Source organism: Microtus pennsylvanicus, chromosome X (assembly GCF_037038515.1).
Source record: "Microtus pennsylvanicus isolate mMicPen1 chromosome X, mMicPen1.hap1, whole genome shotgun sequence".
Lineage (NCBI taxonomy): Eukaryota > Metazoa > Chordata > Mammalia > Rodentia > Cricetidae > Microtus > Microtus pennsylvanicus.
Window position 1 is genome coordinate 117,015,527 of NC_134601.1, and position 14,879 is coordinate 117,030,405.

At 34.0% G+C, this 14,879-nt stretch overlaps 1 protein-coding gene across 6 annotated transcripts in view; it reads left to right on the forward strand.

The window, feature by feature from the left end:
- Positions 1 to 14,879, forward strand: part of Scml2 (Scm polycomb group protein like 2) — a 157,775-nt gene that overhangs the window by 92,292 nt on the left and 50,604 nt on the right. For 5 of the 6 annotated variants that reach the window (XM_075958084.1, XM_075958088.1, XM_075958086.1 and 2 more), the window contains exons 17-18: positions 6,466 to 6,549; positions 13,327 to 13,413. In XM_075958084.1, coding sequence (XP_075814199.1) covers positions 6,466 to 6,549; positions 13,327 to 13,413 — 171 coding nt within the window. The remainder of the gene's footprint in view (positions 1 to 6,465; positions 6,550 to 13,326; positions 13,414 to 14,879) is intronic. The other variant, XM_075958085.1, reaches the window with a different exon arrangement.

Sequence of the window (14,879 nt, forward strand, 5' to 3'; positions counted from 1 at the left end):
TCTAGTGAAAAAAAGAAAAAGCAGAGCTGCATATGTATTGCTATGTTCATAGCAACTTGGAGGAGACTATCACATAAGTAAAAACAAGGCTTATTGCAGGTTTTTCTTTCAACAATTTTATCTTGCTGTTTTCTTTTTTCATTTTCTCTTTCATCTTCTTTGTAAATCTCAGTTTCCTTTAGATTATTTATATACTGATAGAAATTTAATGATTCCTTATAAACTATTTATTTTTCTCATATTGCCCTTTCCATGTTTCCAGCATGTTGTAGGAGTTTATCACCAGCCATTAATACAGGAAGGAACAAACAAGATATTTTAGTATTCCTTTCTGTTTTTGGATGAGGATATACATTTGTCATTTGAGACATTCAGAAAAATAAGATACTGCTTTAAAAAGTGCACCAGGGGCTAGAAAAATGGCTCAGTGTTTAAGAGCACTGATTGCTCTTCTAGAGGACTTGGGTTTTATTCCCAGCACCTTTATATCAGCTCATCACCTTCTGAAACTCCAGTCCCAGTGTACCTGACATCCTCAGGTCTGCTGAGAACACTATGCATGGCATACACATTATGCAGAGACATACATGTAGACACAATATACACAAACATTAAAAAATTTTGCCAAAAAAAATTTGCCACAGTAATTTTCCTAAGATTATGAAATTATACAGTCTTTAAGAAATAGTTTTATTGTATATGTTTTACTTTGCTTTAACAATTCTTAAGTACTTTAAACATAAGCTATGTAAATTAAATTTGAACCTAATTTCCAAGACATTGAATTTTTAAAATTTAGCTATGTATTTATATACTATTGATTGTAATAATGATCTTCAGTTGTATGAAGTTGTCTTTCCCAATGATTCTTTAATCAATTATAATATATTCATTTCCTTCAACTGTTTGTGTTTTCCTTGATTTATTTAAGGGATTTGTTCATTTTCTATTTAAGTGCTTCCATCATGTTCATAAGAGTGAATTTAAGGTCATCTTCTTGTATGTCCACTGTTTTGGAATATCCAGGACTTGCTGTAGTAGGATAGCCGGGCTCTGGTGATGCCATATTGTCCTGGGTTGTTGATTGTGTTCTTATGGTGGCCCTACTGGGTTTGGGTGCTGATTTTTGAGTTTATCCTTTGTTGGATGGGTGCTTTTTGGATATTTTTCCCACTTGCTTTCTGTTTCCTCTCCGGTCTTCTGGCCTGAGTGATGAGTTGTAACATTAGAGACTAGCAAGAAGAGCAAAAAGCAAACTTTCACAACATTTGGGTGCAAAGTTACAGTGTCTCTAAGGTATGGAAGAATTCCTTCTGTCCAACAGGAATTGTGGAGGAAGGGCAAACCTAAATTCAGCATGGTGTAGCTATGCCTTGCGTTTTCATTTGTATCATCCCTAAGGTTAAAGTAAAAGAAAAATGAAGTAGATATTAACCATAATTATCTTTGTATTATTTACTATTTCTTTGAATGTTTATTCTATGCTTTCAAGCAGGAGTGCATAAATAACTTAGTTTTTTTAACTAAAAATATAATGTAGTAGATTTTGGTATCTAAATTTGATCCTCTAAAAATGTCTAACTGATTCTTTATGTAGTCTTTTCTTATTTTGGAACAGTAGCATTTAGCATTTTCTCAACTGTTTCAAAGTTTGTGTCTTGGGAAGTATTTTATATCTTTAATTTGCAAATAAGAAACAAGCTTTATTTTCTCCTTCTTTACTACTCCCTACACACCAAAAACATATAAATCATGGCCGCTGATTTCTTTATTCAAAGGATTATATATTTTCTACAACTTACTCTTTACCTCTCTAAATTTCAAACTTAAGATTTTGTACATTTTAAAACATTTCTTTATCAACTTTATTATTGTAGAACTGTGTGTGTTTAGTTCAAAACTACATAAAGTAGCTTTCTGTCAGGTAGATCAGACAATGGTAGTGTACATATAATGAAGGCTATAAAGCGTTCAAGATAGATTTGATCATATTGGCTGACATTCAAATACTCATTTAGATTTTTGCTCTTAATATGCTTTATAATACAGTATAAGCTAATATAATTAGTACATTGAACATTCTTTTCGTTAGGTATGAATTAAATTGCTAGAGGTGCTATCAACCCAAAAAGGCTTGAAATCTAAAACATGATATTTTCTGTCTTATATGAACAGCTTGGATCAAGTGTTTGACTTGTGTGAAAGAGGAAGCTGTTAGAGTGCAAAGAAGTAGCTTGTGGTGAATAAAGAGGCTTTTTTTTCTGATGTAAATATTTCTTGCTAAGTATTATGTTAATTACAAGCAATGGCTACACTTTTAAATCTTTCTTGGTTCTGTGCTATGATATGTTTTAGGAGGGTTCTCTTAAGGCTATTAAAAATGCCTTGGTTAAAGGAGCATGCAGTTCAGCAGGGATAACTTTCTCGACAGACACAATGGATTGATAGTTAGATTTTGTGTGTCTTTTCATTTCTTTCCAAATTCTCTGACCCAGGATAACCTTTGGTCCTTCTTGGAAGGCGAAAATGAAGGGAGTTTGAGCAGGTGACTGATGATCCCTGTCTCAACAGCTCACAGACAATATACAAATTACATTACCAGCCCCCTTTATCTACTCCCTTCACTCCTCCCTCCTTAAATCAACAATGCAAATAGCTCCATCCCCATTTGCTAGAAATTCAGGCTTGCTCAGGCAACATGGGCTTTGTTGTTGAGTCCTTTTCTCTAGAAATTCAATTTTAATCCTGGTTAGGAAGAGTAAGACTATGAAGTGGAACCTAAGTCACTTTAATGGTAAATCCAGCAGCAGCTTGTCATTCTGGGGTCTTCATAAAGGTAGGAATTGTTTTTATATTGTAACTAAAATCTGGGTAAAGAAATCTATTGTCTGCTTTGTTAGTTTTGGTGCACTACATATATTAAAGACTTTAGTTAGACAGTCCTGTTTTAAATATTATTTATTGAAACTTTTAGCACTATTATTTGAATAGTCACTTACAAAAGTTGTTTTTAAAAGGCTTTGGGAAAAATTCAGTCTTTGCTTATTTCTACTATAAAAATGCTTGTATTTTTTAAAAGCAAGGAACAATCTGATTATAAGTAATATTTAGTTATTTAGAATACTAGTTTATAATAAAAGTATTCTAATTTTTTCTTAAGTTTTAGGAATATAACCATAAATAATTTTCCACTGATGTTGAATGAGATATACTAAAAAAATATGCTATGGAAATATAAATAACATTCTGCTGATTATTTTAAAACATTTAATTTTTTATGAAAATTATTCCAATGCCTGCTGTGATTATTTTGAACAGTACAGTGGAAGTCAATGTTAGAAATTGTTCAGGGGGAAAAAAGATACTATGTTTTAAAATTCAAGTGATTTTTAAAAGGTTATATTCTAGGTGAATTTCAAATTGACCTAAAACCGCTTCTTTTGTGTATGTGCAATTTCTTCTGAAAATATTAAAGATTATAGATATTGTGCTTTTTTAATACTGTCAGGTATATATTAGTAGCAGTTGTGAAATAAAATAGTCACCATGGAAAGTATTTCCCCAGAGAACTGAAGGGAATAAGTTACAATGTTTCTATGGTTCACAAGCAGAAAGCACATACACCTTTAAAATATGTCTCTAAAGCCCTTCTAAATTCTGGTTGTGATTTCTTGCTTATTGATTTTTTTTTGCTTCTTTACTAGGCTGAATATTTATGAGACACAACTATATAACAGGACTGAAAAATCATGTAAATGTTGTTAGATCTAGTTTTATTTCAGTATAGAATTATGCCAAGGGGAAAAGAAGCTCTTGTTTTTGTTTTTCAAAGACAAGATCTGTAATATAGGTTAGGCCTGACCTCACAACAGCTTTTCTGCCTCCCTCTCCCAAGTGTTGGGATTACAGGCCTCAATAACCATTCTAGTTTTTCCCTTCTGTAACCTTTAAAAATAACTTAAATCCATAAGCCCAGTTTTGAAATAGGATTAAATCAAAGCTGTAGATAGAGCCTTTAAATATTGTTGAATTTTGGCTTAGTTAGCTAGGCATAATGTTTAAAAGCTCTTAAAAATGGCATGTTATTGCTTCTCAAATGACAATGCTATCTATATTTGACACTTTCCAAAGTAAAGTCATTTAGATGCATCCTTAGTTTTCTGAATGTGTCATTTCCTTTTATATAAGCATCACTTTTTATTGTGTGTCTAGGTAGTTTTGATACTGGAAAATGTATTGTTGATTCCTAGAGAGAAATCTATTTGAGTTCTCAAAGAGACTCAGGAAGGATGATGGAGGAGGTAAGGTCTAGACTTGTTGATATTATTAGGGTCTTAGAATGTGGGTGATAAATAAATGGGCAGTTAGTGTAAATCTTCAGATCAGAATTGAGAAATTGATGCAAGACCCACCAAGTTTTAAAATAAAAACCTGGAACAGTTACTACTAAATTTTAAAAACATTATTTTCCTTTGTAGCTATTTCTTTTTTTCTTGTAGCAGTTTGTAAATATTAATAAATATTTGATAGATGGCTGAAACATAACAGAGAATACCGACTCTTGTAAATAGAGATAATATTGTGTTTGTAGAATTCAACTACCTGGACAACAAAGAGGTCTTTTCCTTTATAGAATGCCAAGTCAGACTGTTTGAATGACTTCTACCTAACACAATCAGTCTACAATTGAATTCTGAAATTGCTCAAGACTGAGCAGTAGATTACTGTGTATCAGTTTTGAAGACTCTAAAGATCACTGCTGACATGCACTGAAACTATAGACAGTCATCCCTCAGTATACTGAGGGAATTGGTTCCATGGCCTCTAGACATAGCAAAATACGAGTATGCCCAAATCCTATATAAAATGGTGGAATGTTTGTATATAACCTATTTATACCATCCTTTATATTTTAAATCATCACTAGAATACAAACCTGGTCCAAAATAGGTGCTTCATAAATAGTTATCATTTAAGAAATAATGACAAAAGTTTGTATATATTAAGTAGTGGTACAAACTTTTTTTTCTCAGTGTTATCTGTCCATTGGTGATCAGATCTACAGATTTACTATAGGGCCAGCTATATGACTACTTAAATGCAATGTTATGCTTTATCAAATAATTTTTCTTTAGAATAGCTAATTCTGCTATTTATAGAAGTGGCTAGATTGTTTATCTTTTTGATACATTTTGCACTCTAAATTACAAATTGGTATTTATCACAGAACATTCAGAAAATAAGATAACAGTGGTCAGAGGATAATCTAAAATTGTATATATTCCTTCCTTTTAGAAGTAATGATTGCTAATATTTTAGTATATAAGCTTTAGAATATTTTAATTATACTTGGAATATTAATTGCCAGTACTCATGACCAGTTGGAGACATCTTACAGAGCATGTATTGTATTGTTGTCATGTGTATAGAGTTATAGTGACTTGATTCTATTTGTTTAGATATTCTGTTATTATTATCATTAGTAGATAAACTTTCTCTAAGAAATATTAAAGAAGCAAGAAATTTGTCATCAAGTACTATCCAAATATTTGGTGCAGGTTTTTAACTTTAATGTATAGTCAAAATATAAAATTGAAAACACATTTGTTTTTACTCAAAGTACAAAATAAACCTTTATATCAATATGAAGAAAACCTAAACATTGTCTTACTGAGAGCACATTGGTGCTTATTTCCAACACTACTTTAAATTGTATTTCTTTGATGTTTGCATGTAAGCTTCCTCAAATTTGAACATAAAAAGGTTTTGCCCTCATTACTTAATTCTGTACTTTTTTAAATCCTTTGGATTTTTAGTGTTTTATATTATAATATTATCATTTTTATCTCAGATTTTACTACTTTGTGGCTTCTTTGTTTTGGTTAGCTTAAAGGTTTATCACTTTTATTTGTTTTTCAAAAAAGCAAATATTTATTGTTTTGGGGTTTCCATTTCATTAACTTTAGGGCTAGTCATTTTCCCTTCTAGGAATTTTTAGTTTGACTGTTTTTACTTTCCTAAGACCTTTAGATACATCATTAGGTTATTTAATTTGATATCTGATTTTATTGTAGGCACTCTTAGCTGTGTGTATTTGTAAGTGTATGTGTGTCATCTCTATTAGCCAAACAATTTTAAAATTAATAACGTTTACTATGTAAATTATAGATTTTCTACAAAGGAAATTGTCATGGCATAATTAGTGAAATATCAGTTTTTAAACTGGACATAGACACAATTTACCTGGCAGATTATCTTTACACACAATATTAAAATTGTATGAATTATGCCACCAGGTAACTAGAAGCTGTATATCATATGAGAATGAATTTCTTTTTATGATGACACTGTATTAGAATGTATAAATTATTATTAGAAGCTTTAATATTTGGTATGCATACAGGAACCTAATGTGTTCTAGCTTTTAAGTGAACATAATTTTCTTCACTTTATTTCTCAAAAAAGCTGAAAGGAAACCAAGGAGCAAAGCAGTGACTAAACCTTGGAAAGATGGAGCCACAGCTTTGGAAAGTGAAGAAGCAGCTCCAGGTGATTGACTTTTTTTTCTACACCAATCTGCAAGATGATTCCTCTACATTGAATAATAGTGTAGTGTTTTCGGAAGGAAAGGCTCTTTTCTGTTTTAAGAAAAGTAGACCAATGTAAAATTGCTAGGAATTTTCGCTGTGATAAGTCGGTGGTGCTTGGTATTTAATGAAAGCCTACTTTTGAAAAAAATTAGACTATTTCCTGACTATCTGAAATTCAAATGTACCTAAAATTCCATTTAAGGTTAAAATATTTTTAGTTTTTTTAATGCTTTTCTTTGAAAATTTCATATAATTTATTTTAATCATATACTTTCCCTGCCCCCTATTCCTCCAGGAGCTTCCCTTACCTCCCTATCCACCTAAATTCCTGTTTTTTACACTATTAAAAAAGAGTGAGCAGTCAGGTCTTCGGATTGGAGAGGGAGGGGGAGAGGAGGGCGAGGAGGGGGAGGGAAATGGGAGGCTGGGAGGAGGAAAAAGAAGTTAGAATTAAGAAGTTATAATTTTTTATCAAAATAAATATAGAATAAAAAAGAGAGAGTGAAGCATATAAAAATGGGAATCTGATATGTGTTTTCAGACTATTCTTGAACATGGGGCCTGCCTTGGAATGATACTTAGTACCATTCCAGTGAACAAATCTGATCTCTTATCTAGCAGTTCTCAATTATAAATGGCTTCTTGGCTAGGGCCAGGACTTTGTTCCCACTTCACCTGTGCCACTCTCGGATTTGATCAGGTTTGAACTTGTGTAAGTAAGTATTATACATTTTGTTGCAGTATTTCTCTGTTCCTTTCTGCTTCTGCCGTGTTAGGTCTTGAAAACCCTGTCTCCTTGAAGACTTCTACCTGTAACATGAGGGCCTGTTTGTTGGGATTTTTGTCCCACCTGGTCTCCCAGCCATTTAGTCCCAGAGAAAAATCATACAGAGATCTCTGAGTTATAAAACTGATTGGCTTATTAGCTCAGTTTTTTTAACTCTTGTAGCTTATATTAGCCCATTATTCTTATTTACGTTAGCCATGTGGCTCAGAACCTTTTTCAGCCAGGCAGATTACGTTGTCCTTTTTCCGTGGTCTGGGCAGGACTGGGAGGAATGGGCTTCCTCCTTCCCAGAATTCTCCTGTTCTCATTGCCCCACCTCTACTTTCTGTCTGGTTGACCCGCCTATACTTTCTACCTGGCCTATCAGCATTTATTTAAAACATAATTGACAAAATACAGACAATTCTCCCATACCATCTACCATCTCTGGTTCTTACAATCTTTTTTGTCCTCACTTCTACATAGATCCTTGAGCCTTGACAGTAGGGGTTTGATATAGACATCCTATGTAAGGTTGAGTGTTTCAAACTCTCACTTTCTTAAGATGGTCCACTTGTAGGTTTCTATGTTAATTACCATACATTACATAAAGCTTTTCTGACAACATTTGAGGGATGCACAGATCAGATGAATATGTCATTAGAAATCATTTTATTGTATTTAGCAGAATAAATAGGGCCCAAGACATATCTAGTCACAGGTTATTGGTCTCATTGGTATGAGATGATCCTTCAGTCCAATGAAAAACTGGTCCATTCCATAACATTCTTGCTACTATTGTACCAGTGAGCATACCTTGAGGGCAGATGGTTATTAGAGCTCAGAGGGTTCATAGCTCTATGAGGTTGATGGTTTCTTTTTTCTGCTGGCAGTGTCTATAGATATGAACCCTAGATAGTAAGGGTGACGCTTTCAGTTGAGTACCGGCTGGTTTCTCTATGTACCTTGACATCAATATGTAGTGTGTTCAGCAATTTAAAACTACCTTGAAATTCTTGTCAAGTTGTAGAAGGTTATTAATAGCATAGGCAATGGCCTCTCATGTTAGGGATTTGGTCTATGAGAAACCTTTGGCCACTACCTCAAAAAGAAGTTCCATGTACTAGGGTTTTTATTGGTAGCATATGTTGTCAAGTTGGCTTCTTGTCCCTCCATTAAATATTATCATTTCACTTAAACTCCATTGATTGCAAATTTTTATTTATTAAGATTTTCTTTGCCTGTATCTCTTTTTTTTTGCAGAACTTCTATCTGTTTGCTAGATTTTGTATTATAGTTGTTGAGTATCTCATCCTATCCCTGAACTGCCTGGCTGAATTTATTTACATATTCATTTAAATCCATTTTGAGGTCATTAATCATCTGTAAAAGTAGAGTTTTGAATCCTTTGTCCCGTAGTTTTACCATTTCAACATCTTGGATTAGGTTATATGGTAGTTGGAAATTTTACACACACACACATTCATATCTCTCTGTGTGTGTGAATGTGTTTCACAAAAGCATGTAGGTACAGAGACAGAAAAGGGCATTGGATACGCAGCAGCTACAGTTACAGATAGTTGTGAGCCTCTTGATGTGACTCTTGGAAACTTAACTCAGGTTCTATGGAAGGGAAGCAGAAAATACTTTGAATTGCTGACCCATTTTTTTTAGGCCCAATGAGAGTTTATTATTTATTTATTTATATTCTTTTTTACTGATTTTTATTGAGCTCTACATTTTTCTCTGCTCCCCTCCCCACTTCAACCCTACCCCAAGGTCCCCATGCTCCTAATTTACTCAGGAGATCTTGTCTTTTTCTACTTCACATGTAGGTTAGATCTACGTAAGTCTCTCTTAGTGTCCTCATTGTTATCTAAGTTCTCTGGAATTGATGTTTGTGGGCTGGTTTTCTTTGCTTTATGTTTAAAAACCACCTATGAGTGAGTACATATGATAATTGTTTTTCTGTGTCTGGGTTACCTCACTCAAAATAATGTTTTCTAGCTCCATCCATTTTCCTGCATAATTCAAGATGTCTTTATAGTTTTAAGATGGTATAATGGAATATGTAAGCTCATACAGAGATGGCCTTTAAGCTTCATATAAAGTGGAGGGTTGGAACATTCGTTGAATGGAACAATGAGATGGAGGTGGAAACTTAAATAAAAGAAAACATTTTACATAGTGATGTAACAGGTGACTATACTTAGAAACCGTCTGCAACAGCCATTCCTTCACACCATATCCAGCTCATGTAGCTGTGTGATGAGATTGTTTTTTAATGTTATTTGGTTTGTTATTTTTTGTCTTTGAAGTATACAAATAATGTGACAGACACAGAGACCATATGTATCTTTCGGAATGTTTACTGTGTAGCTCCTTACAAAACAAAATTGCCAACCTCTTGTGACTCAGAGGCAGGAGCTGACTCATTGCTCAGGAATGATATAGGAAGGAACACTTAATTTAGAAGTATTGGTGGAGATGGACAGTTGTGTAAGTTGTGTAAGGTGTAGAGCCAGAAGAAACATAATGGATTGAATGACAATACAAAGAACTATGGGTAAACTTTGTAACAAGAGTGTAAAACTTGATGAGTTCATGTGAAACAACAGATAGCAAATAAGGGAGTTGAAGGGTGGGCAAGGGGACACTGTTGTCCTGGAGATAAAAGAGTTCCAGAAATTGACAGGAATAACCATTCCCAGAACCTTAGCTGGACTCTTTATTGAAAATGTCAATGTGAAGCTCTATGCTGGTCTAATCCTGAAAATCATGACAGGGAGACAGTGTAAAAAAAATGTGAGTAATATGTAAAAAATAGTGGACACATTGAACCAAGAGTTTAATGTAGCTGTTAAAATAAGAAGACTGGGTTGGTTATATGAGTGAATTAGTTGTAAATAGAGGGTGAAGTTATGCCGATAGTTAAATGATCTTGTATTTGCCTTGGTAACTGAGGATAGACTACTTCTATTTAGTGGTTCATAGAACTAAAATAAGCAGGGCTACAGAGAGAGGGGATGTTTGCTATCACAGCTCTTGTTATGCAAACTGTGTGGTCTTTGGGTAAGGAAGAAACAAGTAGTAGACTGTTTTAACTTACAAAGTTCTGAGAATGAGAGCAGTTGAGCTTTAAACACAAGGGCATTTATGTGTGGTTGTATGTGTTTCATATATCTCCTTAGGAAAGAATTTTTATTTAAAATTACTAGTTTTTAACTATGTAAAATAATCTCTCCAAAATAACCAAATTATGAAGGTATTAATATTGAAATAGCTCTCGTTTTTAAATTGTAAACATAGACACAAGTAACCTGGGAAGTAATTTTCACAAAATAATAAAAATTACCTGAATTTGGCTACCAGGCAACTGGAAGCTACCTATCACATGAGCATGCATGATGGTAGCTTTTTCAAAATAACACTACAGAATCATCTATATTTTATAATAGGAAGCTTTATTATTTGGCATACAGAACACAATGAAGTACACTGATTATAGCAACTGTAGTCATATATTATTTTTTATTTTTCATTAAATAACCCCCCAAAACTGCAAACAAAAACTCCCAAGGGCAACCAAACCTTTGGAGGTTGAAGACAGACCTGTGAAAGATTATCAAGCAGCCCCAGGCTATTGCTTCGGTTTTTATATTGATTTGCAAGATAATTCCTGTACACTGAATAGTGCTTTTGGAAGGAAAGAATCTTTTCTGTTTTAGGAAAACAAATACAGAAAGTATTTGCTAGTCTAACATTTTTCTTTTAGTGAAAGATTCCTTTTTATACAAATAGACTATTGCCTCCTTTTTGGAGAATTAGACTATTTCCTGATTATATAAAATTTAGGGTATATAAATCTCCATTTATATGGCATATTTGTTTAAAATTATTTTCTTTTTATGTCAATGCTTTTATTTTTCCTTTGAGAATTTCATATAATTTATTTTTATCACATTTCTTGCCCTCCCCTAACTCGTCCCAAATTGACTACCACCTCTCCATTTTATGGAATTCATGTTTTTATTCTCTTTTTTTCCTTTAATTCTTTCTTTATTATTTTTATTTTATTTTATTTTTTTTATTGAGAAAAGGAGAAAAAAAACAAGTTTCCACCTCCTCCCAGCCTCCCATTTCCCTCCCCCTCCTCCCACCCTTTCCTCCCTCCTCCCCCTCCCCCCACCCTTCTCCCCCTCCCCCCACTCCTCTCCCCCTCCCTCTCCAGTCCAAAGAGCAGTCAGGGTTTTCTGCCCTGTGGTAAGTCCTAGGTCCTCCCCCCTCCGTCCATATCTAGGAAGGTGAACATCCAAACTGGCTAGGCTCCCACAAAGCCAGCACATTATGTAGGATCAAAACCCTGTGCCATTGTCCTTTGCGTCTCATCAGCCCTCATTGTTCGCCATGCTCAGAGAGTCCAGTTTTATCCCATGCTTTTTCAGTCACAGTCCAGCTGGCCTTAGTGAGCTCCCAATAGGTCAGCCCCACTTTCTCAGTGGGTGGGTGCACCCCTCGTGGTCCCGACTTCTTTGCTCATGTTCTCCCTCCTTCTGCTCCTCATTGGGACCTTGGGAGCTCAGTCCAGTGCTCCAGTGTGGGTCTCTGTCTCTATCTCCATCCATCACCAGAAGAAATTAAAGTCTTCCTTGAATTCAATGAAAATAAAGAAACAACATACTCGAACTTATGGGACACTATGAAACAGTGCTAAGAGGAAAGTTCATCGCACTAAGTGCCCACTTAAAGAAAACAGAGAAAGCACATATTGGAGACTTAACAGCCCACCTGAAAGCTCTAGAAAAAAAAAGAAGCAGACTCACCTAGGAGGAGTAGAAGACTGGAAATAATCAAACTGAGGGCGGAAATCAACAAAATAGAAACACAGAAAACAATCCAAAGAATCAATGAAACAAAAAGCTGGTTCCTGGAGAAAATCAACAAGATTGATAAACCCCTATCCAAACTAATCAAACGGCAGAGAGAGAATACGCAAATTAATAAGATCAGAAATGAAAAGGGGGACATAACCACAGACACAGAGGAAATTCAGAGAATCATTAGATCTTATTACAAAAGCCTGTATAACACAAAACTGGAAAATGTAAAAGAGGATTGGGATAAAAGAAGGTTGTTTTTATTCTCTTAAACAAATGTGGGGGAAAAAACATAAAAAATTGGAGTCTGATTTGTGTTAACTAACTACATTTGAACATATGACCTGCCTTGGTGTGTGTTGATAAAATCATACTGCCAAGGGTTTTCATCTGACTTTTTTGAAAGAATTTTCTTTTTAAACTTGGAATGTAAGGTAGTTGTTAAAAGCGAATAAGAGTTTAGTGAATAAAGTTGAGATGTGAATAAAGAGTAAAGTTATCGCAGCAATTTAATTAAATAATCTTTATAAGGCTGATATTTGCCCTGGTACTTTAAAATCTACTTCATCCTTTACTGTGAACAGAAGAAGTGGCATAAAAAGGTTCTAGAAAGATGGGACATTTGTTTTCATATTTTATGTATGGTCTTTGACCCAGAAGAAGCAATTCTGTAAACTGTTTCACATTATCAAATAACCCCCCCCCCCATAATGTGTGCATATGTTTTAACTCTCTTCCTACAAAGAATTTTATTTAGAAATACTACTTTTTAACTAAGTAAAATTCATTTTTCTAATAACCACATGGTGAAGGAATTAGTTATGAATTTTTTTCTCTTGCTAAACTAGTAACAGAGACACAAATGTCCTGGCAGGTATTCCTCACAGATACTATTAAAGTTTTATCTGAATTGGTCTATCAGAAAACTGGAAGCCACATATCACATGAGCAAGATTGTAGCCTTTTATTGACAACACTATAGGAGATTCTATGCTTTATTGTAGGAGAGTTTATTATTTGGGATACATAAAGCACCATAATGTGTTCTTGCTTTTAATGTAAATTATTTTTATTTTTATTTCATATCTCTAAGAAGCTGAAGAAAACCCTAAGGACAGTGTATTCACCAACCCTTTTGAGGATGAAGACAGACCTGTAAAAGATGATCAAGCAGCCACAGGTGATTGCTTTTATTTTCCATATTGATTTGCAAGGTAATTCTTGCACAGTGAGTAATGGTGTAATGTTTCAGAAGGAAAGACTTGTTTTCTCTTTTAAGAAAACTTTCAGAAAGTAGCCTAAAGGTAAATTGTTAGAATTTTTAGTGTTCTAGTTCAAAGTTTTTGTTGTTTTAAATCAATGCTTCCTTTTATACTACTTCCTAATTATATGAAATTCTTCATATTATATCTAATTAGATGTAAATATTCATTTATATACAGCAACTTTGATTTAAATTATTTTTGTTTAGTGCTTTTATTTATTATATAATAATTTTTATACATTTTTATTTTGCTCCTATTCTTTGCTTTCCCCCAAAGCTTCCCAAATTGTTCTCTATGCCTGCAACCTCTGGACTTCATATTGTTACTTTCTCTTAAACAAACATGAAAAACATATAAAAAATGGGAATCTGATTTGTGTAAGAACATGTAGCCTGCCTTTGTGTGTGGTTGATATAATTAGCATTATTCCATTAAAGAAAATGGGTTTTCCCTTTCTCACAGCTATCAATTCTTGAATAGGACTAGAATTTATGTGCCCACTTCCCCTTCTCCATGCTGAGATTTTGGTAGGCTTGAGAAAGTATAAGACGTGCATTCAGTTGTGGTCTTTGTGAATTCCTTTGTATACCTATTCTGTTGTGTTTTTATTTATTATTATTTTTTTATTTAAAAATCTTTTTTATTTTTTAAAAATTTCACATAGTATATTTTGATCATATTCTTTCCCCTACCTCAACTCCTCCTTGATTTGATTCTTCTCTGTTGTGTTTTTAAATGCTGTCTGGGGGACATCATTTTCCAGCTCTAGGTCAACTCTTTCTGCCCATTCCTCTATATAGATCCCTGAGCCTTGAGGGGAGGGATGTGATACAGACATTCAATTCATGGTTGAGCACTGCAGTCTCTTGCTCTGTGCATGTGGTCCACTTATAAGTCACTGTCTTACCACCACTTTAAGGAGCTTCTCTGGTGATGCTGAAGGGATGCACTGATCAATTAGTATAGCAATCTGTCATAGGAGTCATTTTATTTCTATGTCCAGTCAGCAAAATCATACTAGTAGGATTTTCCCTAAGGCTTTTTACTTGCCTAATCTCGGGTTCTTGGGCTAATTAATAGTGTCAAGTATGGGGGCCATTTAATGCTGTGGGTTTTGAATCCTTTCAAAAGTGCTTTGTTACTTCCATAATATTTGGTCTATCTTTGCACCAGTATATTTTATAGGAAGGTTGATTTCGTATATCACTAGGTTAGTATATGGGTCAGATTGATGATTTCTTTGCCCCTTTGGGTGGTGTGTGTAGCCCCTTTTGGCACTATGAAACATAGCCAGTTAGAGCAAAGCTTCCATTTCAGTACCAGCTAGTTGTTTCCATGTTCCAAGACTTAAATTTATTATGCATTCTGCAAATTAAAACTA